The sequence below is a fragment of the Antechinus flavipes genome, chromosome 5 (assembly GCF_016432865.1).
Source record: "Antechinus flavipes isolate AdamAnt ecotype Samford, QLD, Australia chromosome 5, AdamAnt_v2, whole genome shotgun sequence".
NCBI lineage: Eukaryota > Metazoa > Chordata > Mammalia > Dasyuromorphia > Dasyuridae > Antechinus > Antechinus flavipes.
Genome location: NC_067402.1, coordinates 59,277,366 through 59,302,927, shown reverse-complemented (window position 1 = coordinate 59,302,927; position 25,562 = coordinate 59,277,366). Strand labels below are relative to the sequence as shown.

Below are 25,562 nucleotides of genomic sequence, written 5' to 3'. Positions count from 1 at the left end.
AAAAAAATCCCTGATAGGATCCTTGTCCCCTCTCCCTACTGGTTCCTTTATCTATAAGGTTACCTTGTATTTACTGTATATGTATCTTGTATATATTTATATGCATGTTGTATCCTCTGTTGGATTGTAAGCTCCTTGAGAACAGGAACTGTTTCATTTTCTTTGAGGTATAAGTACTTAGTAAATGCTTGTGATTGGTTTTTGTTCTTGTACTTGTGTGTATATGTGTGCATATATATTTGTATGTATGAATGTGTTCATTTATTATGATTTTTTTTTATGATAGTAAAATGACCAGGTAAAAAAATGAAAAAAAAATCTGTTGAAACTAGTTGCTTAAAAAAATCCAGCTTCTTTCAGCTTCTTTAATTTTTTTTCCTTAATTCTTTTCAAAGCAGTTGATGGATGTATGTTAGTCATCGTGCCAAATTATGTCATATAAAAACTATTTGCCAGTGTGTAACAGAATGAAATAGGAAATCATGTTTGCATGATCTGTTGTTTATATTATTGGGAGGCTAGGCTAGTCTTGGCTGTAGCTTTCTAAAACAGTCTGCCCTCAGGAGCAGGACACGGGTTCATCTTATTCTCTTTCTGTCCTTGACCAAGGCACTTTCTGCCTATACACCTCATTGTGAATGGATTGAACTCAATGATCCTGTAGCCCCTTCCAGCTTAAAAATCTATTATTCTATGAAGAACTATTAAGGGCCCTGCCTAACTGCACTAAAGGGCAGGTCAATTCTCCGAGAGCCTCCACAGCTGTGAACATCTGAAGGCGTTTCAAAACAGCCTTTACTGACTAGGTGTTGCTTGTGAACTGGGAAAATAAATTGGAGGCAGAGGGAAGAGGAGAGAGGTCAGACAACCCAATAGCCTTTCAGTGGGGAGGTCAGAGAACAGCAACTGCCTCTCAGTCTTCTTGAATCACTATCATCCTCTCATGAGAAGAGGTCTACCAAAGGTAAAGTAAAGTTACATATTGTATTCCCAACAAGAACCATTCTTTCATGTTTTGCCCTTCCATGAAATCTTCTTTGATTTCCTGGCTAGTAATGACTTTACACTTGGGTCTTACCTTATATTTGTTCTATCCCAATGCATAAACTTTTCATTTAATATTAGGCATCATGGTTATATAATTTACATATATCTTATCCACATACTAGATTATAAAGTACACAGATGCAAAGACTATATTGTCACTTAAACTTTATACTTTTCATTTGACTTAGTCCTTTTCCATGCTTACCAATATTTATAGACAATAATTTCTTCTTGTCTTTCATGACATTTCCATGAATAGAGATAGCAAGCTTTGGTGGAATATCTTTCTTTACCCTTTTCCCAAACTGAATTTTTCTAAGTCTGTTTTGAGATAAACAGTCATAAAATCTATGACTCAATCCCCAACTACTATGTACAAAATACATTTAAATAAATATCAGCTGAATCAATCAGAATGAATCCTGTATTGGGGATGAGGAAGCTTTATTTCACTGGAAGCCTGACCCACAAAAACGACAAGTCAAACGTTATAAGTCAACAATATTTTGAAAAAAATAGAACTAGAAAAATATTTTATTTTTAAAAGAGGGGCATAACCCATAAATAAATAAAATATTTAATTTTAAAAGTTCAATTCTGCAAATCATATTATATAACTTGTAAAAGGTTAGTATACCAAATTTCTAGGATGAACAAATAGCTTTTAAGGAAAATTAAAAAGGCTAATTTATATAATTGACTTATAGACACATATAAGTGGGCACAAATCTCACTGAATTCATTGCATGTGGAAATAGAAAAAGATTATGAGGCTCAAAGATCTCTAGTTCAGAGAAATGTGAATCTTTTTGAGGCAATATTTTATTATCTCATGAAAAGAAAGATAATTTATCAGAATTCATAAATCCAAGTTTCCTACAGCTATAAATAAAATTATTACTATTGGGTTAGGTTCCAAAGCAAGCCATCCAATTATATTAATAATGATTTCAAAACTAAAAATAGCTATTATTTAAAATGTTTAAACCTTATCTTTTAAATTAATTTCTCAGGAAGAAATCAATCTATGATTAAAGAACACTATCCTTTTGCCCTCTTGAATAGATCTTGCCAGTAAAAATACCCGAGTATGTAAGGAAGATTTAAATTTAGAAATATAATAGCTCAAAGAAATTATTTTTGTAAATTTTCGTTTATCAGGATCCAAACTATAATTGTAACCATTTTGATCTATTGCTTTCTTTAATTGTCACCAGCCAAATTTATTGAGTGTCTATTATGGACAAGGCACTATGGAGAACATAAAAATATATATCAAAACAAAAAATAGCCACACAAGGAAGTATATGATATCAAAAGGGTGGTACTGGCAAGTGCTCTAAGAGTATAGATGAAGGGGAGATCATTTCTAATAAATCTTCTCAAAAAAGGATTAATGGAAGAGATGATATCTGAAGTGAGCTTCAGAGATAGGTAGGATTTGAATAGCTAGAGCATGAAGGGGGAAGAGTCATATGTAAACAGGCATATAGAAAAACCCAAGAACTATTATTTCAGAAGGACATTTGCTGGAATGGAGGATGGATATATGACTATATATTAGGCATTAACTGAAAGGTAGGATGGAAGGATTGAATGGCATTGAAGGCTATATGTATAGTCCCTAGAGTTCTAAACCTGGCCATAATGGACTTAATTTAAAAAATAGATTACTGTATTTCAACATAATTGGTTTCCTTTGTAATTCTATGCATTTTATTTTATACACTTAAAACATCTAGACAGCTGCCAAAGGGAGGCATGCACAAAAAAAGTCAAGAATCCCACTTAAGTCAGCGAGAAATCTTTGAAGGTTTTGAGTAAGCCGCTTACTTTATATAAAGTTTTTCAGTAAGATTAATTTGGCAGAGCAGATTGGTGGGAGCAGAGTGTTAGCTACATGTCCGGTCAGGGCCTGCTTAAATAATCTAGGCTTGAGGGTAAGAAGGGCTTGAATGATGGCGGTAGCAGTGGGCACAAAATGTATTGGGGGAATTCTGGAGATACTGTAAAAGAAAAGTGTAAAGGAAAAGGATAAATGATCTGGTGGTTGGTCTCCTGTAAAAGGTAAGGGAGAAAGGAAGATTACATTCTGGCTAAGTGAATAGCATTAATAAAAAGAGGGAGGCCAGGAGGGAAAGTGGTTTTGTTTATTTCTGTTTTAGGCCTGTTGAATTTGAGTAAGCTACACAGGAGGAAATGACCACACAGTTAGAAGCATGGAGCTGAAGCTTGTGAGAGAAGGCACTATTGGAGATAGAAAACTGGAGGTTTTCCAAATAGAGATGGTAGTTGAAATCATATTAGTAAAGATCCTTTATACAGAATATGTACAAAAAGACCAGCAAAGACAGAATTTGACAAATCCACATAACCAATCAAAGAACCCCTAATTCTCTCATTTTGATACATTTTTCATTGTTAAGTTGCCTCCATTAGAAGAGAGGTATAAATCACCAACAATAATTCAGAACTGTTATCAGGAGCAAGAAGCAATCAGTGGCTTTCACCAGAAGCTAAAGAAAGAATGTGCAAACACTTAAAGCTGAAAAAAATTCAAACTAGTGGCATTATGATAATGTGTTGGAGAATATGTGAATCAAGGTAAAAATAAATAGAGATTATGTCGTTATTTTGTTGTTGCTGTTCATTTGTTTCACTCTTGACTCCATTTGGAGTTTTCCTGGCTCTTGCCATACAGCTTTATTAAGTATCTGAAGCTTGATTTGAACTTATAAAGAGGAAACTTCCTGATTCCAAGTCTAGTGCTCTATCCACTGCACTATACAGCTACTATATTGTTACAGGAGAATATTAAATCTTCCCTCTACTGATAGAGGGGCAGCTAGGGGATACAGTAGACAGATCTGGAGTCCAGAAGACCTGACTTCAAATTTGACCTCAGACACTTACTATCTGTAAGAACCTGAAGTCACTTGTTTGCCTCAGTTCACTTTCCAAGAAAACCCCAAGTAGTATTATTTCACGATTGAAATGACTGAACAACAAAAGTGCTGGAAAAGGATATGGATAAAAATTTCTTAATGAAGGTCAGAAGGAAGATAGCAAGCACCAAAGCAAGATACAGTGACAAATTTACTATACTTAAACTATCTTACCATCTGCAAATTCCCCAATTTAAGAGGGAAACAGGCTATAGTGTATTAATGACAGTATTACAAAATTATATTGGTCAAGACATCTTTATGTGGAGTAAGTTATGCTAATCTATGTAATGCTGAGTCATCTACATTAGAATTTTGCATATCAGTACATTTAGGTTCTTGCTGTCACATCCAATAAATAAATAGTGAAGAAACTGTATTTATTCATTTTTATCTTGTTTTCTTATCAAAAAATCTATTTAATTAATCATGTAATTAAAACCAGAAATGTGAATGTAGTTCAAAGCCTGAAATGGATATTTCATATAATTCTCACATTTTCTGATATCTACTGTCATATAAAATTGTGGAAGAAATATTTGAATTGTCAAAAAATGTTTTAGAATTGAGAGACTTTAAGTACTAATTTATTCAAAAGTAACTGATGGCCCAGGGGTATAGCTAACTGCCCAAGGTCATAGAGCTAGTTAGCAGAAGAGCCAGGATTAGAACTCAAGAATTCTGGCTTTCAATCAGTGTTCTTTTTACTAAATCATGTTGCTAAATCATGCTGCCACTTCACTAGCATGTTTTTAAAAATGTTTTATGACCTCTCAACAAGTATGTGATAGGAATGGAATTACCATGACAAACTTGCAAAATCTCTCCTGGGTAGAAAATTGTATTTCTGGGTAGAAAATTGAATTATTCAGTGGCCTAGGTTAAGAGTATATTTCATACTACTTAGAATTGAAGCTTAAGACTTTCAAAGAAAAATAAGGCTATGGAACATTGATATATTTGCTTCCATAGTGGGTTTTGAAGAACAGAATTTGGTTTCTTGGACCATAGCTTAAAAGTAGTCGTCCCTGGATATAAATGGATTATTCCTCATGAGAGGAATCTATTTGGTTAGAGAATTGTCAATATAATCAAAAAAGATTTAAGCTCAAAATAGAGATAAATACACTTAAACAATATAACCAAATACTAAGGAAGGTATTACATTGATAACATAGAAAGACTATATATGAAAGGAGTAATAAGTAATTCACAAGAAAAAATAACCAGGAAGAGAACAAGGTATAATATTTATAGCATTAAAAAACTATATAATAAATCAACAGAATATGTTTATTACAAGATAATAACCTTGTGCTTCATATATAATATATAAAATGAAAAGCACTTTATGGCTATTAGATACATTATCTAACAGATAGATATAAAAAGTATAACTTCATAGATGTCACTGAGACTTTGTGATTAAATTATTCATGGCTAATCATTGATAATGAATGAATGATGAATAATACATTATTCAAAATATCTTTTACAATACTAGTTGATAACATGGTGGAGATATTTAGCTGATGATAAAAAGAGATAAATTTCTGCTATCTATAGACCACCTGGAAAGATGGAGGGTACAGATGATATTTTTCTAAGACAGATCATAAAGTTAGTGCAGATATAAGCTGTAGTAAATAATAGGGATATTTCAGTTATCTAAATCACATCTGAAAGAATTCTCAACCATCTAAAAGCGTAACAGCTATTATATTTTTGGGGGCTTCTCTTGTAGACAGCTCTCAGAAAGTAACGAATTATGTCACTACTCAGAACATAATACCCAACAAGGGAGGATTTATGAGTGAAGTAGAATAAGACTTCAAGGAGAAAGTGACTGTCAACCTATGACTCTCACCCAAGTGAGACAGCTCTTTCCTATTATGTCATCTTGTCCTTTTATTAGCTATTCCCTTCCAGAGGCATTATTTCAAAGTTGTTTTGGGGGAATTTGGGAGAACTCGGGTAAGTCTTTGCTTTTACTCTGCTATCTTGGTCCAATGCCTTTAAGTATTAACTAAAATGTTGAATGAATTACAGAATCAAGATAGAAAATGAGCTCCTTAAGCTGGAACAACAGGTAAGTAAGATGAATTACGATGGGGAATAAATACAAAGTTTCTTCAACAAAGTTCTCCTTTTTGTGGCCTGGAGGTGACCTTGTGTTCTGGAATGCTATATAGACCCATGAAACATATACTCTGGCAGAAAAAGTTTTCAGACTAAGTAAGAGACCAATTCTGCTGTCTGAAGGATAGCCTACTTAAATTAAGTACATCACCAGTAGATAAGCCACTAGGTGATGAATTATTTGGTCACTATAATCTATAAAAGAGAAAAATAAAAATTGACCTTCAGTCCTATATGGCCTCCTTCTGATTCAGTAGTGTGATTTTGGTAAGAATGGCACAAAAGAGGAAAAGAGGATGTTAAACACTCCAAATTTTAGAATATATATAAAAATTTGAATTAATCTATAAAACTTGATATTAGATGCTAATAACGAAATGACAAACCACTAGAAGAATTAAACTACATCACTATTGTCTGAAAAACAGAAGACTTATGTGAAACACTATATATATAGCTTTCTTTAGGTTTTTTTATGAAGTGAAAAAAAATTAACTAGCTTCGTTTTGTTTGGCTATAAAGGGAGGAACCAGAAGCAATGACTAGGAGTTATAAAGACGTAAATTTAGACTTCATAATGAAAAATTTCCAACAAAGCTATCCCAAAATGTAATGAGCTGCTTTGGGAAGTCATGGGTTTTGGGTCTCCCCTTATTTTGAGATCTTGGAACAGAGGAAGGATGACTACTTGTAGGGTATGTTGCAGTGTGATCCTTTTCCTTGAATATGCATTGGACTTTGTTTCCTTTCAACTCTAAAATTCTATAAACCTGTGATAATCTTACGACACGTGAAGAAAAAAGACAAAAGGAAACTGCAAATAAGTGAAAAGATGGTTCTAGGAGAATCAAACAAGGTGTCATGTTCCATTCCATTCCAAATGTCAATTTCATAGGACATTTAGTCATCTCAGTTGGAATTGTCATACAATTCACACAATCAAAAAATCATAAAATTATATCTTACGGATTAACAGCTATTGCAAAGGATGAAAAGGTACAGAACTCTCCAGTCATATAATCCAAACCAGAATATCATGGAAGCAGGATGATGTAGTGGAAGGAACACTGGCTTTCACAGTCAGTGAAGATCTTGGTTCAAATTATGCTTCTGCTCCATACTACTTGCATCATCTTGGGTTAGCTAGTTAACCTTCTTAAAGCCCTAGTCTCTTCATTTGTGAATGAGGGAGTTGGTCTATTATTCTTTGATCTATGATAATCCTTCAGCCTCTAAATTTGGAATCTTATAATATATCTGGAAAATTTTATTGAGTGAGTGTGGGGAAGAATGAACAAGAATGTTGGAAAATATAGCTCAGATTGGAAAATTAAAGAGATTTTTAAGAAGCTTGTACATTCTTCCAAAGTCTCTTTTCATACACAATGTCCTTTTCCCTAAGGCAACTGGAAGATTCTGAACATTGTTAGTTCCAAACAAATTTATAAAAAGGCAAAATGGATTGTATCTGAACAGAAACAATCTGGGTTGTTTTTGTTTTTGTTGTTGTTGTTGTTATTAATGTGATGTTAAAAAAGCATGAGTGATTTATATGAAATTCAGAGTCAAATTCAAATTAGAGGAGAATAAGAGAAGAAAATGACTAGAATAACTGTATAGCTCCAACATAACTTATTGAACAATTGATTCTGAAAATTGGGGAATGAAATAAAAAAGATAAAGCTATTAACCTTGATTATCAACTTCCTACAAAGCAATCACTAAACGAAGACCAAAGGAATCTAGCAAATGTGTGATCTCCTTATCAAGTAGAGAAAGATGACAAACAAGAGCAGACCTAAAGGTTTAGAATGTAAACTGATTTGTAAAGCAACATGGAGAGGGAGCAGGTTACAAACACAATATCACAGTGGAAAACAGCGCAAGACAAAACTAGTCTAAAACATGAAACCCAAATGAGCCACATCTTCCTTTCCAGGATAATTTAATAGATGAAGTTGGTAGAAAACAATTGGATATTAAGTAAAAGAAGAAAATAATGAAAAGGAATATTCAGTCTTTCACCAGTCTTTCTCAAGTGATTCTCTATAATGGACCACATCTTCATAAAACACAACTGATTGCAAAGAACAGAGAAATCAAGATCTGTTTGTAATTATGTTTGTTGATTGCACACAATGCACAAAAACTCCATTTGGTTTCTTAGAGTAAAATGTCTTTAAAAAGTCTTTAAGACAACAAGAGGCACCAACACAGTGTCATAATTATTTAAGTTAAACACATAGAGATTCTTTCATAGAAGTAACCACAGAGATTAATGATGATAGTTAATGTCAAACAAAGAAAAAAAAAAACAAAACTTGCCAACTGTGTTCATCCCTGTCCTGGAGAGCATGGTGGACAAGGTTCAAATGAAAAGAGGGGTCGCTAATAGGTAGGTCCTCTAGATGTTTCTATTTGTAGATCATGATATTGTACCAATTACACCAAGCTCTAGAATATTACAAGGCCTCCCTAGTGAGACTAGTGAGGTTGAAAAATGACTTCAGGGTTAATCATTTGACAGCTGGATGATCATCCCATTACAACAAGCAGAACATAAATAACTAACACATGATGTTTTTAAGGTTTGCAAAGTACTTTACAGATAATGTCTTTTTTGATTCTTATAATGACCACATGAAATAGATGTTATCACAATTCCCATTTTACAAATAAGGAAACTGAGGCTGAGAGATGTTAAATGATTTGTTCAGGGTAAATATATAGTGTTTGAGATTTGTATTTGAGACTACCTGATAATGCTTATCATACTATACCATATTGTATATCAGGGATGGGAAACATCTGGCCCACAGGCTGTATAAGGCATGTGAAATCATTTGCTAAGGCAACCACAGGTAGTGAATGATGAGCTGAAAATTAGGTGCAACAACCTCCCACTGCTTGAATTCTAAAAGCTGATAATTTTCTATGATTATTAAATGATATTATAAATATCAAATGGCCCTTTGCAGAAAAAAAGTTTCCCCACCTCTGTTGTGTGTGACAGACCATGAGTAGGGACTCAGAAATGAAAAGAAGATGTAAGTAATACTTTACAAAGAAAGCAGATTGCATTTAGGAAAAAGTATACAGTACTTTCTTTTTCATCTTTGTACATTTTGAGTTCCAAGCTGTCTCCCATCCTTCCTCCCAAACCTGCACTCTAGAAAAAGGGCATGATTTGACACAGATATCACATGTGAAATTCATACAATACAGACTTCTAAAAATGAAAACCCATACAATACAAACTTCTAAAAATGAGTTCCTTCTCTGGAGGTGGAGAGCATTTCCTTCATAAGTCCTTTGCAGTTGATTTAAATATTCATATTACTAGTTCAGTTCTTCACGGTTATTCTTGAAATAACGTTGCTATCACTGTATACAAAATTCTCTTCTGCTCATTTCTCTGTGTATTATCTCATGCATGTCTTTCCATGTTTTTCTAAAATCAACCTGCCCATAATTTCTAACTAATTTACTACTAATGCAAGTTTGGAATTCAGCAGACAAAATTGTACATTGAAAAAAAATATTACTTATAATATATCAGTGTTCTTCACTTGCCAGACTACATTTGGAAAGCTGTCATCATAAAAGGGAAATTGACAAACTGAAGCAAATTCACAAGAAAATGACCAGGCAGGCACAAAGCCTTGAAATCATGATTGCTAAGGAATGGTAGAATGAACTGTGGATATTTAATAGGGGTAAGACTTGGGGTTGGGTGCTCTAGACCTTATTAAGACCTTATTAAATGTTGTTCAATGCTTTGCCTCAATTATCCATATAAGAAAACCTTTCAGACATCAAATTTCATCTAGACTTTTGATTTTAAATTTCCCTTTTCTTTATGAAAAATTTTATACTTGCAAACTATCTTCATTTTTCTTTTGCTACAAATCATGGTTAAGGTAACAGTGTAATGATACAAGCATCAGACTAAGAGATCTAAGTCTCATTTTAAATCAATTACTCATTAGCTCCATGGCCTTGGGCAAATGTCTTAATTTCTTTTGGCCTTAGTTTCTTTATTTAGAAAAATGAGAAATTCTAACCATACCCCAGACCCTCCCTACTTCACAGAGTTATTGTGAGACCAAACACATTTTCCTGGATATTTGGTATTATAGTGACCCTACGGAAAAGGAATTGTCTGGCTACCAGTATTTTTAAAAGATCCAGCCTTTTGGTGTGGAAGTTAAGATGTAAAGATAGGAGGAACAAATAGTAACAAAAGCAAAGCATAGAAAATGTGTGCAGACAAGATCAAAAGCAGTTTGAGAAGCATCGAGATCTACAAAAGCACAGTAGACATACTGACAGATCTGATTAGTAGCAAACACAAAATCTGGACACAAAAATTAGTGACAGACAGGAGGAAAAACGATTTGGCAATCTGGAAGCCAGAGCAGCAGCCACATAGATAAGAGTTCAGGAGCCTTGGGAGACTCTTTGAGTATATAAGGCATGGTGCATGGTGACTACAAGGAGTAGAGGAGCCTTGGAAGGTACAATCTAGGATATATTTATATCTATACATTGAATTTGCAGAGAAGACAAAAAAGCCCTTAAAACTGTTGAATGCCAGGATTTGATCCTTATTCCCAATGTCCTTGTCAAAAATGACCCATTTCCCCAAAATGCTTGATAAACTTTTAGTATAATTTGATTAGGAAAGTAAGTATTATGTATTCATACCTTGATGCTCTCTCTTTAAGGGCAGTTTTGCTACCAACAGCAACAGTTTGACCAGGAACATCCGCTTTTTCATCTGTAGGAGATCCTACCCCAGCACTAAAATGATAGATTTTTTTTTTTAATTTATAGAAAAGTACAGCCAGTTTTACTTCACATATACTTATTTCAATTCACATACATATACATAATTATATACATAAAACACATTTCAATTAATATATACTCATTGACATCAAACAAGGTGTTAAACAGGGAGATGTATGTTCACCAAAGATATTTGCCAGTGTCATGGAAGATGTCCTGCAACAAATTTGTGATAAACATACAGAAAAAAAGTTCAAAAGGGAGTACCGAAACAAGAAAATTATTACCTTATTGAAATTGGTGAGTGCATTAAGAAACAGATAATAAATAACAAAGATTTATGATTACATGCAGTGTTACATACAATCACATTTCCTCTTTGTTTTTCTTTATGTATTTGTTGATGGAAGATGAATAAATTTTCTTTTGAAGGAGATGTCTGTCATGAAATCCAGACAAAAAGATGATTTTCTACTGATGGAAAAGTTCTCTGAAATACTCTCATTGGCATACGATATCTTACTTAATTTACTACACTACAAAATCCATGACAAAATAGAGAATGGTCAAACTATCCACTGGAAAAACAAAGTGGATGAAAAGCATATTATTTATGCTTTGAAATGCATTTTTTCTACCAGACTGCTGAATTAATCCTTGTCTATGTGTTATTATACACATATACACATGCACATTTATATACAAATATATTTATATATAAATCCATGTTATTTATATATAAATATATATACATATGTTTGTATTACATAATCTATCCATCCATCCATTCATTCATCCATCCATCATCTATCCATCCATCTGTCTATCTATCTTTAGCTTGTAGAAACATTACCAATGGATGATGAGTAGGCCTGGAATGAATAAGAAAATGGATTAGACTTGTTAAAAAATTGACTGCAAAGGTGCATCTATTTAATACAAATAGCATTCATGGGGATAATAATAATTAAAAATTCCCATGGTAATTTCCATGTAAGAAATGATACAAAAAATTATTGAGGAGACATATATGACTAGGAAAGGATATAGATCAGTCATATGAGAAGGAAAGATGGCAGACAAACAAACTCATGCACAAACAGATGGCTACACTATCACAAATTAACAAAGCAAAGTCTCCAAAACATTGGCAATAATGGATGCCTTAAAGTATATATGGCAACTTTGGGATCAATCATCATGTGGAAGATTATCAAAATATGAGATTGTTTTTAGTAAATTCTGTACTCCAGAATGTTGAAGCAAAGTGCTGGAACACAAAATACTTCTTCCTACCTGGTTCTCCCCCTTCTTTGTAAAGAAGAAGATCGTCCAGAAACAGAGTCTGAGAACTTCTCTTCTGTAGTATAAGTTGGATAACTGAAATTTCACACATTTAAAATTATATACAAGCAAGGTCATTGATTTTACAATATTGGTTTTAGTCCCATGAACCATACAAAGAGGAAAGAAAGCTCTGTTGTTTATCCTGAGTTTTAACAGTGATGTGCTACAAACAATTTTATGAAACTTTGTACGACTAAGATTTTGAAACACAACAACAAATGTGACCTTGGTACCTAGCCATATTGAAATTGTTTAGAAAATAATTTTTAGGAAAAGGAAATTTTTGCTTAAAATTATAGATGAAGTAATTTTTTTCTCAAGACTTCTAATTTTTTTAAGTTAAATTCTAAAATTTAGATCTTAGTTGCATTTTAGCATATGATTTTGGAACTCTGTAAATATGATTATTGATGACTGAACAACCCAAGATAAATAAATTTAAAGCTAATAGAAATTAAAGGAGATGATTCTCTTAAAGGTGTCCTGAGACATTGTGTTTTCTACAAATGTTGTTCTTGATATTATTCAAAATGCATATGCTTCTTGGTTATCTCTTTGTCATTAGAATTATTAATTTAATGATTAAATTCCATTAAGAAATAAAGATACATTAAACTCTTAAACCTATTTGTCATTCTCAAGTTAGCATAATTACTATTTAATAATAATATATGAGTTATTATCAATATGACAATGCTCTAAGCCATGATGGCTAACAATTCTATAAGTAAGTTTTAATGATCATTAGACCTACAGACATTTGCCCCCAAAATCTGAATTGACCAAATGTTGTCTCCTTTTAACCATTTATGTCTTGGTTTACTGCATATCTGTAGGATAAGAGAATATCAGCACTTATGAAAAAAAAACATTTAGAATTCATTGATAAAGACATTCTCATTAAAACTAACCAACAAAATTTGGAAAGAAAGGGAAATGTGCACAGTATTTCTTACATTCCCATTGCCTTATTTCCTCTAAGTCATGAATTTGATCCATATTCATTTTCTTAGATGTGCTAACCAATGAACCTGGAAAATCTCTCCATCAGGAGTCAGAGTTACAAGTCAGGTACAGCAAAACTAACATTTTCCTGAGGGAGCTCTGGAAAAAATAAAAGTAGCACAAAAAGTTGGTTTCCCCCAATCAAGAGCTTAATTGAGAAATCACATATATTCACAATGGATGAAAAACTAAACCAGAATAAGCAATTTTTGAACTCTTAACAGTGACTCACGCAGAATAAGGTTTACTATTAATTAAGATTATTGCGCGCCGATCATTTGGTTCTTGTAAGGCAAATTCTTTCAGACTCAGAAGTTTTGTGCCAGGGCTCATCTGCAAAATAAGTCAAAAGTGAGAGACATATAGATCTCATTTTTAAAAAGCATAAATACCTAGAAGAAAAGATGTTTTTAAGTAGAAATATTTATGTTCAATGGTAAAATTATTCTTCAAAAACTATGGCTAAAATAAAATGCTATAGTCATTTTTTAATAAGTGTAATTAAGTATTTTATGAAACAGTGAAGGAAACTAGATAGCAGAGTTTATTTTAAACAAACAGATAAGCATTCAAATTGGGCAGTTTAATCTTCCTGAAGGGATTGTCCTGAATCAAATGGTCTTCTAAGAACCTTATCTAAGTTTAAACCTGGTGAAATGCATTTCATTTTTTATTTACTTAATTTTTTAAAAAATCCATTACTCACAAGTTTCTGATCTACACAAAATATCAAACCCAAACTTCAGGAACAAGCTTAAATATTTTAAAAGCTTAATTCTTAATTGCCTCAAGTTTTCAATTTGGAATACACTTATTAGAGGTTTTCCTATTATCTATCATACAGATTGCAACATATACTTTCTGCCACCAACATCTTTCCTATGTTACCCATAAATTGGGGGAGGAAGAAGAGGAATTGTTCAATGTCTCAGGAGCCTTCTTTATTTTCTCTTGACATTGTAAATATACCAGTGGAACACTTGGGTTGTCCAGCAGTGATTACTCATTCTCAAAAAATGACTAACCTATCATATATTTTTCCATACATTTTGTAATTCATATCCCAAAGTCCATTAATTTGGGTTGTTAGAGATGAACACCTTAGGCCTGCATGAGGCACTGTTATGCCACAGTTCTCTTTAACTGTCCTGACTCAGTTTCCCTGTCTCAGGTTCCTTAACTGTTCTGTCTCAATCTCTTATAAATTAGCAAGATAAGAGAGTAGATTCCTGACTGTTTTGTGTCCTCAAGGATTTACAATATTCCTTTAGAATATTCCAAGATAACCCACGATATCTTTTACTTCTTTGTCTCCGGATTTTTTAGGGTTTTATGGCTTCCCCTCCCTGATAAAAACTTTCCCTCCCTTTCTCTTGTCTCCAAAAAGGTATTTAAGAAGTTGGGATTCTTCCATTCATTGCTGGAGAATGGCGTCTGGCAGCTGTATGCTGGACGCTGGATTCTTTGGATCCTCCAGCCCTGGGACCAATATGGATTCCTTGGTCCCAGTATACTTATCTCTGTCTGACTGGATAATCTGAGACGAGAGTCCTGTCCAGTCAATCTTACTCTCCCATTAATAAAAATATTAAAACTCTCTAATCTCTCTCCTGCCTCAGTTTCTCCGGCATTACAATTTGGAGGTCCTACCGAGATAATAGAAACTGAGAACTGGATTAGAGATTAGAGACCTCTCCGTCTCCACCTAGGCCTGAGCGGGGCTCACGACCTGAGTCTGTTCCTTGAGAAAAGACCAGCATTCTGGCTAAGTGGTTCTTCAGCCTCAGTCCGGCCTACAGTGGACAACGAAATCGATTCGGCATTTGATTCGGCATTCGGGAGAGTAAGTCTGTCTGGGTACCTTTTGGGGTACCATCTGGTTCTGGTTCTGGTTCTGGTCTGTTCTGTTGCTAGCAACCTGTGGTCTCAGAATAAATACCGACGGGTTTAAAAATTCTGAGACGGGTATTTTCTGGGACGCTGGAAAATATCCTCTGGCTATATGTTATATGTTTGCTTAATATTGTGTAGTCTGTGTGATATATGTTCTATGTTCTGTGTGGTTTGTTATGTTGTTGGTTGGAAAACAACATTGCAACTGTGCATAGTAAATTGGAGCTCCATGTTTGTTTGTGTGTGTCTGTGTTAAAAGTTAGTAAGCTTGTAAGAGATAAGAATTCAGCTTCTGTGTTGCAGGCTTAGAAAATATCAAGAAGTTTGAAAAATCTTTCTCTGTCTCTGGCTGACTGCAGCAGCCTGTGAGAAGAAGGGAGAAAAGGGAGAGAAAGGAAGAAATAAAAAAAAAAGGAAATGAAAAAATAGATTGAAAGGGATTTGAAAGTTTGGAAAGTTAATATACAGCAGTATGCTAACATTTAAAGGAAAGAAGTTTGAATAGAATATCTAGGCATTCTCTGTGAAGGCAGAGAAAAGCACTAAATGGGCTTGGAAGTTCACAGAAGCCCCTTTGGATTCTGGAAGGGAAAAAGGAAACAAAACTTCTCTCTGAGGGTGGGGAATCCTGGAAAAAGCCCCTAGTCTGTTTTTGCTGATTTAAAAGCTTTGTTAAGTTTTAAGAACAATGATTAAGGAAAATTTGCTTGTGATTTAAAAATTTTTTTTAGGAAAAGCCTATTAGATTAAAGAGCAATAAAATTCAAGCTTAGTCTGGCCTGGGCAATAAAAAGCTCTAGAGATAAAATGCTAATAGCTTTTAGAAGAAATGTGGTAGAAGAAAAAACTTTTAAAAACAGCTGTATTAGTTCGATTCAGTTTGTTACCTTTTGAAATATATTGAGTTATTTGTTAACGTTAAGTTATACTTTAAATCCAGCTCTGCTGGACATGTGTGGGTTTTGTGGAGGTTTGGGTTATTCACTATAGTGTGAATCTTACAGGTTTTTGAAGGGAAAAGGAAAGAGGAATACAGGTGATTTAGGAAGGATTGATTTGTAGAGGAAATTAGAGGTTTGCATGGTTTTAGGAAGGTGAAAGACTTTTGGGAGTAGGTGAAGAGGTGGGGGAAGGAGTCACCCACCCCCACTGCCTTCTGCTACTTTACCAAAGGAGCATCTGGGAAGGAAAGTTCTTTAAGGAGATTGTTGAAGTATGTAGTCAGGGGGAAAGAGAAAGTTGGAAATGGGTGGATTTGGGAAGAAACCTGATATTGGGAAACTGATGGGTTAAATCTTGAAAAGGATCCCCATGTAGGAAATTGAGTGGGGAACCTGAGGGAAGTTTTTTTCTAGGGGGTCAGGATTGGAGGAAGGGTGGCCACGTGGAATCCTCTCCTTCCCTCACCCCCCTGAGTGTGTTCCTGCCGTTTTTTTCTTATCTGATTGCGGCAGTGCAGCTAACTGTGATTTTTAAGGACATGCTTACTTTTAGGTTAATTGATTGAATATTTGTTTCTTGATACATAAATATTGTTTGGTTAAAAGAAAATGGTTGTAAATGTGATCCATATTTTGGTAGAAATATTTCTAAGAGTTTAATTGCTATGTTAAAAAAAAAAAAACCTTCTTGAATTCTTTTATGTGGAATTGGGTGTTTTGTATAAGTTTAAATTGATTGTATTGGGTCATCCTGAGGTTATTTAAAGGGTCTCTGAACATAATAGTTTTTTTTCTTTGTCCTTTTGAAAATGTTTCTGTTATGGACAATATGCAATTTGGGATATTTTTCTATGTATTGGGTATTTTAAAGGCAAACTGATTTGTATGTATAATGTTCACTCATGTAACATCTACCTAGATATGATAATTGTTCTAAGTTGTGAACTTACTGAGACAATTTCTTTCTGTCATGACTTATAAGGATATGATAAATAATTGTTTAAGATTTATCAGAAATTTGATCAATGACATCTGTTATTGGGGGTAAAATTTTTTGGGCTTAGAGTTAATTAGTTAATGCTATTTGGGAGTTTTAAAAGCTCCACCCTCTGACAGTTACTGGGAAAATTGATAAGCAGTTAAAACTCAACTGCTTATGTTATGTTATAGTTATGTTCTTGCATTTTTCCTTCTGTAACTGATCTCTCTGATCAGAACAATGGTCAATAGGAACTGTTAATGCAATTCAATTATGTCAAGCCTTGCTATTTTCAGTCTGGTTATATGTAATGATTGTGTCCTAAATGCTTGGGCAACTAAGTATTTCGCCTGGTCATCTGTCTGTTACTGGATATTTGTGTTTTGTTCCTTTAAGGTTTCTACATGATAAATGGACAATTAACAGGGGTCTGTAAGACTGCAGCCGTTTGCTTGGCCTGTAAAGCAAACTCGTCTCTTCACATAGGAAACTGCTGGCCAATTTATTTTGGCCTCCTCATATTTTGCAGCAGTCTGGTGAACTGTGTCTTTCTATCTGAGACTGATCTAATCTTTAGGTGTTAGATTTGTGTTTTTGTTTTAGATTTTGGTCAAATTACAGATATTGGCTTGCTTCTGGAACCTGGATCAGCTTTGATCAGCTTTGATTGTCAGCATGACGCACCCACTCTGCAAGGAATGAGAACCTCCTATCACTTCATAGCCTGAAGCAGCAGTTTTAAAAATGAGACCATGGACTGGACCCTGCATCGACTGTACTTTGGACTGATATGAGGGACTTTGGGAATGGTTGATGACTGACTGTTAAACCTTACCTGGATCATCTATTACTGTGTGTTTTAAGATTTGGGATGAGATTTGTTAAAACTGTAATTATTATGTTTGAGGGCTTTTAGGCCTTTTTAGGAAATGCTACTGTATTAGTCTGTTATGTATAGGGATTTTGATTTGCTCTTGGAATTTATATGGGGAATGGTCATTTGATAATTCCTTTCCGTGAGAAAAAAAAAAAGGGGAGGGAGAGATAGAACATTGGGGAAACTGGTATATTTTTTCAAAATACCAAAAAGAATGGGAACCCCTAGCTCCTATTTTGCCTTAGGCATCTCTGCCCCACCTCTTATCTCACTAGTTCAGATTGAATGTGGATGCTTTAGTTTTAGAATCCCTTATTTTGTTAAAAGTGCCCTGGCAGACTCAGTTTTGGGGATTATTTTTTAGAAAAGTTTTAGAAATCAGACACCTGTCCTGACACTGGCAGTCTCTCTGATCTATTTTTCCATTCCTGTAACCCCAGTTCATTAAGTATTTCAGCATTTCAAAGGACCTTGAAGTTTGGAGTTTGCCTGCCTTGATGGTCTAACTGTGCATAATCTGCTCAGAAATCTGTATTCTAATAGCAGCCCTGTTTCTCTGGGTGGGGACGGGTGGAGCTACTACAAGCCTCATCCTTCCCCCATGGAGAGGGCTGCCTCTCTGAATGGGCCTTGGACCCTGCTGCTTTGTAAGCAGAGACTGAGTTAAGTGTACAAATGACCACAGACCTAACTGTCCATCTCAAATTGGATTCTCTGGCTGAGGTGGTGCTCCAGAACTGGAAAGGACCTGACATGCTTGCAACAAGGGAACCTTTGTACAACTGTTAACTCTGGGGTTATCAGGGAGAGACTTGCTCTTGTCATATGAGTCCTTACATTTTTTCTAGTTTTATTTTTGCTCGTTTGCTTTACATAGGGTGGGTCAAAGACCTCCTGGATACCTAGAGGAAGGTGCTAAAATCCAAAGATTTGAATATTTAGGAGAAAGAGTGTGGAATGTTATGCCACAGTTCTCTTTAACTGTCCTGACTCAGTTTCCCTGTCTCAGGTTCCTTAACTGTTCTGTCTCAATCTCTTATAAATTAGCAAGATAAGAGAGTAGATTCCTGACTGTTTTGTGTCCTCAAGGATTTACAATATTCCTTTAGAATATTCCAAGATAACCCACGATATCTTTTACTTCTTTGTCTCCGGATTTTTTAGGGTTTTATGGCTTCCCCTCCCTGATAAAAACTTTCCCTCCCTTTCTCTTCTTTGTCTCCAAAAAGGTATTTAAGAAGTTGGGGTTCTTCCATTCATTGCTGGAGAATGGCGTCTGGCAGCTGTATGCTGGACGCTGGATTCTTTGGATCCTCCAGCCCTGGGACCAATATGGATTCCTTGGTCCCAGTATACTTATCTCTGTCTGACTGGATAATCTGAGACGAGAGTCCTGTCCAGTCAATCTTACTCTCCCATTAATAAAAATATTAAAACTCTCTAATCTCTCTCCTGCCTCAGTTTCTCCGGCATTACAGCACTGGAAAGAGTTGATGAGAGGCTACGTTCCCCTTCAGGATCTTGTGGAGAACTTATCAAACCTTGAATATTTTTTCTCAAGTCTTCAAGCATTGAGTTACTTCAGACCCTCCTGTCTTTCAACTTTGAGAAGAAAAATGGAATAGATCAACCTCATTTCAGATGCTGAAGGAAAAGACCCTGGGAAGATGTGGGAGGGGCAAATAGACTCCAATCAAGCCTCTATATTCACTTGCTACTTTAGAGATTTCAGGAATTTTCCCCTTGGGTGAGATCAGGGACATTATCCCTTTGTTGAGCTGAATTGTCTTTCTCCCAATGGGAGAGGTCTCCCATTCTTGGTATATATTCTCCTATATTTGTTATAGCTATTTAGATGTTCAGGTGATTCAAAGGACCTTATCATGCCAATTCTGTCTATGTGATTTTCTTGGCAAAGACACTGGATGATTCTTTTGATTTGCCTATTTATGACAATTGATTGATTCAATTTTTCTATTTAAGTATGTCTTCATATATCTGTTCATATCCTATACTCTTACATCACTTACTTGCCTTAAAAGGCCATAATAGATGTTGAAATGGACAGGACAAATCCTTCCTTCCCGCCTCGGGACAGCAGAAGAAAGTTTACTTAGTTAGATTGGGGATCTCTTTTGTATTTCAAAAGACCGGGTCAATGACGCCCTTAAGGTTATCTGTTCCAGTGGGTGGTCTATTTATGCAACAGAATACCTACTCCCACCCTGTAGTAAAATGCTAATCACAGATTCCAATGTAATAATGCTAATCACAGATTCCAATGTAATAATAGCTGAACAAATATAAAAGCTATCCCTAGTGTTGTGAGGGCACGGAATTCAATTAGAACTCCATCCCCAGCTCAGTACCAAATAAATCCTAAATCTACCTCATGGCGGCTGTCTCGAATTTTATTGCCTGGGCTATTTCAATGTTTTAGTTGAATGCCCTATCTTTTCTAATGTGTGTGTGTGTGTGTGGTTTTTTTTAGACTAATTGGTAGTCTTGAGTATTTAAGAATGACTTTAGGTTTAAGAATGACTCATATCAGGAATACAAAATTTCCTGTTCAATGAAATCAAATTTAAAATTTTTAATTAATAAAATTAAGTTTATTCAATACTTAACATCTCCCATATCTTCTTATTCACTTTTCAAATAAAGCATTCCTTATGTTTAGCTGAATGGGTTTTGTATACTCTACAAGTTATGGGCCTCATTCCTTATTGCGGTTCAATATTTTCTGATATATTTCTCACTGTTCTTGTCAAACACCCCCTTTTCATGCCACACATTTAAAATTATGTGTATATAATTTGAAGGGTTCTACAGACTTCTATATAGAGCTTTTTAAGCTCTTCACATATAATAAATATCAGTACATAAGCTATAATAATTTTCATAATGTTCTTTCTGAAAATATTCCACAAAATGATGTTTCTTACTGCCTTCTAGTCCAAATAAAAAGCTACTCCATAAATTCAGTAATTTTCCTAACTCAGGAAAACCTGTGAGCCATGTTTTCTCTTAGCTGCAACTTTCTTCTGTCTTCTGTTTTAATTTATGTTGAGAATAACAAGACTAATGTGATTCAGGTTCCTCTAGTGGACAGTCACTGATCACTAGAAAATGATTTCATAGAGCATCATCAGCCAGGTTAAAGTTCTTAGTCTTAAAATCGATATGGTTCTTAGTATCCTCTGTTTCCTTAATATCCTCACTATAGAAATAGAAATGGGCTGCACAAAACTGAGGGCCATTTTGCATTTTTCTTTTTCAGCCTCCTGGTGATGATGCATACTTATGTAGGCTGGTTCGTGAAAACAGATTCCTTTTATAACTGAAGTTGTACTTAAGGCATTACCTACTCCTTTCTAAATCAACAATGTATTAAGTATTATTACATATCCTATGGAAAATTTATTGAATTATAAATATTTTCTATTGTAATTAACTTTGCCTCTAAAAATTTTAGTACAACATCTCTTTTAAATTAGAAAATGATCACAAATTCTAATTGGAATTCTTTTTCTAAAGTTGACACTAAATTCTACAATTATCCCCAGTTTTATCCTTAATCTGAAGTTTAGTCAAATAATCCAAAAATATGACAATAAGTGATCAAATTTACATTAAAATTATAAAAGATGGGCTATCATGGCCTGACAGAGTTAAAATGAGAAGCATTTTGTACAGGTTTGTAAAATGTAAAAAAGATGATAATTATGTAATTGCACTATAATAGCATAATACCAACTTGCAATGTAGCAGCATCATTATTTAAGAAAAAAGTAATAAAATTAATTTATGTTAAAAAATAGTACTGACACTTACCCGACCAGCATCATAGAATCCATCAGGAATCATATTATTAGATGATAAATAACCAGTCTGACAATACTTCAGGGAAAGATTGTTATTAAGCAATCTATTATAAGCTGCCTCACTGAAATTATTTTTTCGCCTCATCGATTGATTAATTTCTTCAAGGACGTCCAAAACCCTGTCAACAAAATAAAAAAAAAAAGCTTTATTCATTCAACATAAATATTTCACCATTAAAGTCAATTATTTGTTTAATATCCTAAATGACAAATTTGGGCAGAGGAGCAATAATAACCTCTTTCTTATTCATTGGACCAGTAACTGGTGATAACAACCTTTCCAACCCTGGACTAGTTATTAAATTGGACTAGGCAGCTCTAGGTGAGAAACTTTCTCTAGAAATGCAAATCCATACTATCTCTGCAAGTTATAGTCTCGCTTCTGATCACTACCTCCCTCAGTCTTCCTTCTCTTTTTTTCAACCCTCCCCCTTTCTTATCCCTTTTCCCTTCTACTTCTGCCCTCCCTTCTATTAACTTCTCCCTTTCCCTTTCTTCTTTCTTATGGAGTGAGACAAATTTCTATACCAAATTAAGAATGTATGTTATTCCCTCTTGAAGCCAAGTCTGATGAGTTTAAGGCTCAAATAATGCTCATTCTTTTTTCTTCTTTCCTTCAACTGTACTAGATCTTTTTTGTTGTTGTTGTTTCTTCAGGGGACATAATTTACCCCATTTTACCTCCCCTTTCCTCTTCTCCTAGGACAATCTCTTTTCCACCTCTAATTATTTTTTTATATCATCACATTAAAGTCAACTGATGCTCTCTATGTATATTCCTTCTAACTACCCTGACAAAGATACAATTCTCAAAGCATCATCTTCCCATATGGGTATGTAAACATTGTAACCTTTGAAAGACCATAATTATTTTCCTTCTGTTTATCTTTTTTATGTTTTGGGTTTGGTTTTTGACTTGCATACAGGTCCCTTGTATGTAAGAACTCCTAGGTTCCTTAGGAGATAAGTAAGATGATCTGACAATCTCAACTCTTTGAGAACTTGCTACATTTATTGTAATCCATACAGTCAAAGGCTTAAGGTAGTTGATAAGGCAGAAATAGAAGTTTTTTTCCCCCTGGAACTCCCTTGCTCAATTTTCTGTAATTCAACCAATGTTGACAATTTGATTTCTAGTTTCTCTACCTTTTTGAAAACCAGCCAGCATTTCTGGAAATTATCAGCTCATATAAGAATAATCTTGTTGGCATATAAAATGAACACAATTGTTCAATGATTTCAATATTCTTTTGCTTTGACATTTAGGATTGAGATGTAAATTGATCTTTTTTTTTAAACTCAGTGGCCACTGAGTTTTCCACATTTGCTAACAGCAGCATCTTTTAGAATTTTAAATAGCTCAGCTGGAATTCCATCATCTCCACTAGCCTTATGCTAGCAATGCTTCCTAAGGTCCACTTGACTTCATTCTTCAAGATGTCTGGCTCTATATCAGTAATCACATCATAACAGTTATTGGCAATATTAAGATCTTTCTTATATAGTTTTTCTACTATCATTTTTTTCTTTTACTTGTAATGTTGTGGTGAGTTTTCTGGAGGTCTTTGGACCAGCCTTTGCTTCAGCAGAATAATCACCATAAGAATAGCCAGAGATAAAGTCCAGAAGTCTTTATTGCCTTCTTCACAGTCTGTCCCCTTGCCTGGGACTTGGCTAGCTTTCTGGAGGCCCTTCAGACGGGTCTTGGTCTCAATGTAGGAAATGCAGGAGGCTATGCCAGCCACCACAATGGTGTGAGATGGAATGAATGTCTCACTGAGTCCAGTCCTTGTTGGCTTTTATATACTCTATCATAATTAAATCATTGTAGGTGTCAATCTTGTAGAATTATATTAAGTACTAAGTACATGTACTGAAGTAGAGAACTATTAATCACCATGCTAAACTAGACAATCATTGTCTTATCAACTCCTCTGAGTTAACACCTTGTTTCAAGTATACTTCTCCAGAGTCTGGCCCTCTACATTTTATCATATACATTTTTGCATGATACTTCCCTTGATATAATTTTCTTGAAGATATCTTTTGTCTTTCCCATTGTATTGAATCGCTCATTTAAGAAAACTTTATCTCTCCTTGTAATTCTCTGGAATTCTACTTTCAATATATCTTTCATTTTTTCTCCTTTATCTTTTACTTTCCTTCTTTCCTAAATTTTTTGTAATGATTCATAAGCCATTTTGTTTCTTAATTTGTTTAATTCTTTAGAGTGTTTTTGATGCTGTTCTCTCCTATTTAATTTTGTGAACCTCTGTCTATATTCAGGCATTCTATGTACCAGATCTGGTACCTGAAATCTGTGTCATTTCTATTTCATATTCATCAAGGATGTTATTATAGTTTGATGATTTTTACCTACTTTCTTCAATTTATATCTAAATATTGCAATAAGAACCTCATGATCTGATCCACAGTCAGCTCCATTTTGTTTTTAATTAACTACAAAGCTTCTCCACCTTTGTCTGCAAAATATATACTCAACCTGATTTCAGTACTGACTGTTGGGTGATCTCCTTGTGGAGAGTTGCCTTTCGGGTTGTAGAAAAAGAATGTTTGCTCTGACCATTGAGTTATCTTGACAAAACCCTTGTTAAGTCTCTGACCTGCTTCGTTTTGTACTTCAAAGCCAAATTCGCCTGTTGTTCCAATTATCGTTTGACTTCCTACATTAGCATTCCAATCCTTTATGATGAATGTGACATCTTTTTTGTTTGTTTGTTTTAGTGTCATTTCTACAAGATGCTGTATGTCTTCACAGAACTGATTAACATTAGTCTCTTTGGGAACTCCAACTACAGTTGGAGCTTGTCTAGGATTTGAACACATATCATTTGGTCATAGAGTGCTTTTCTTACCCTTTTATGTTGATTATGAGAGGCTACTCCATTTCTTAGTAGTGATTTAAATTTACCCAGGACTATCTATTTAAGCTCAATGAGACTCAAGCTTTTACAGGATAATCTTGTTCTACCTCCTCTGTTTGACCACATCCAGCTTACTTTAATTCATAGCTGTTATATTCCAATTTCCTGTGCAATATTGATATTTACAGCAGTGAACTTTGCTGTTGTCACCAGACACATCACATCTCAGCTTCCTTTTGGCTTTGACGCTGCCACTAGTATTAGAGCTACTTGAAATTATCCTCTGCTCTTCTCCAATAGCACACTGGACCATTTGACCTAAGGGGCCCATCTTCCAAAATAATATTTTTTATTATTTTAATTCAGTCCATGGGCATTGTCATTGGATTGGCTTGTCATTTCCCTTTCCAGTGAATCACTTTTTTTTTCTCTAGAACTCTCTACCATGATCTGTCCTATCTTCGGTAGCACTGCGTGGCATAGCTCATAGTTTCACTGAGCTGCTCAAACCCCTCCACCATAACTAGGCAGTGGGAAAAGATACTATATTGGCTTGTCATTTCCTTCTTCTGTTTCTTCTCTAATCTAGGCCTCCTACTCTATTGTAACAGCCTCCAAATTGGTCTTTTCCCTACTCTTTTTGCCCTTTCAATCTATTTTTTTTCCCCAAAATAATCTCCATATGGCAGTTTGATAATGTTATGCTCATATTTGTTTTTTTAAAAAACACTTTAGTAGTTCCCAAATCTTTAATGAATAAAATAGAAAATTCCTTTGTCACTGCTAGCACTTCACCTCTCTCAACTTCAGTCATATTACTATTTTGGCC

The 25,562-nt window shown here is 34.5% G+C and overlaps 1 protein-coding gene across 3 annotated transcripts in view; it reads right to left on the bottom strand.

Moving 5' to 3' along the window:
- ARMC3 (armadillo repeat containing 3) overlaps positions 1-25,562 on the bottom strand; it is a 146,714-nt gene that overhangs the window by 16,918 nt on the left and 104,234 nt on the right. For all 3 annotated transcript variants that reach the window (XM_052000803.1, XM_052000805.1, XM_052000804.1), the window contains 4 exons: positions 21,799-21,967; positions 13,507-13,607; positions 12,219-12,302; positions 10,839-10,934 (listed from right to left, as the gene is read on the bottom strand). In XM_052000803.1, coding sequence (XP_051856763.1) covers positions 10,839-10,934; positions 12,219-12,302; positions 13,507-13,607; positions 21,799-21,967 — 450 coding nt within the window. The remainder of the gene's footprint in view (positions 1-10,838; positions 10,935-12,218; positions 12,303-13,506; positions 13,608-21,798; positions 21,968-25,562) is intronic.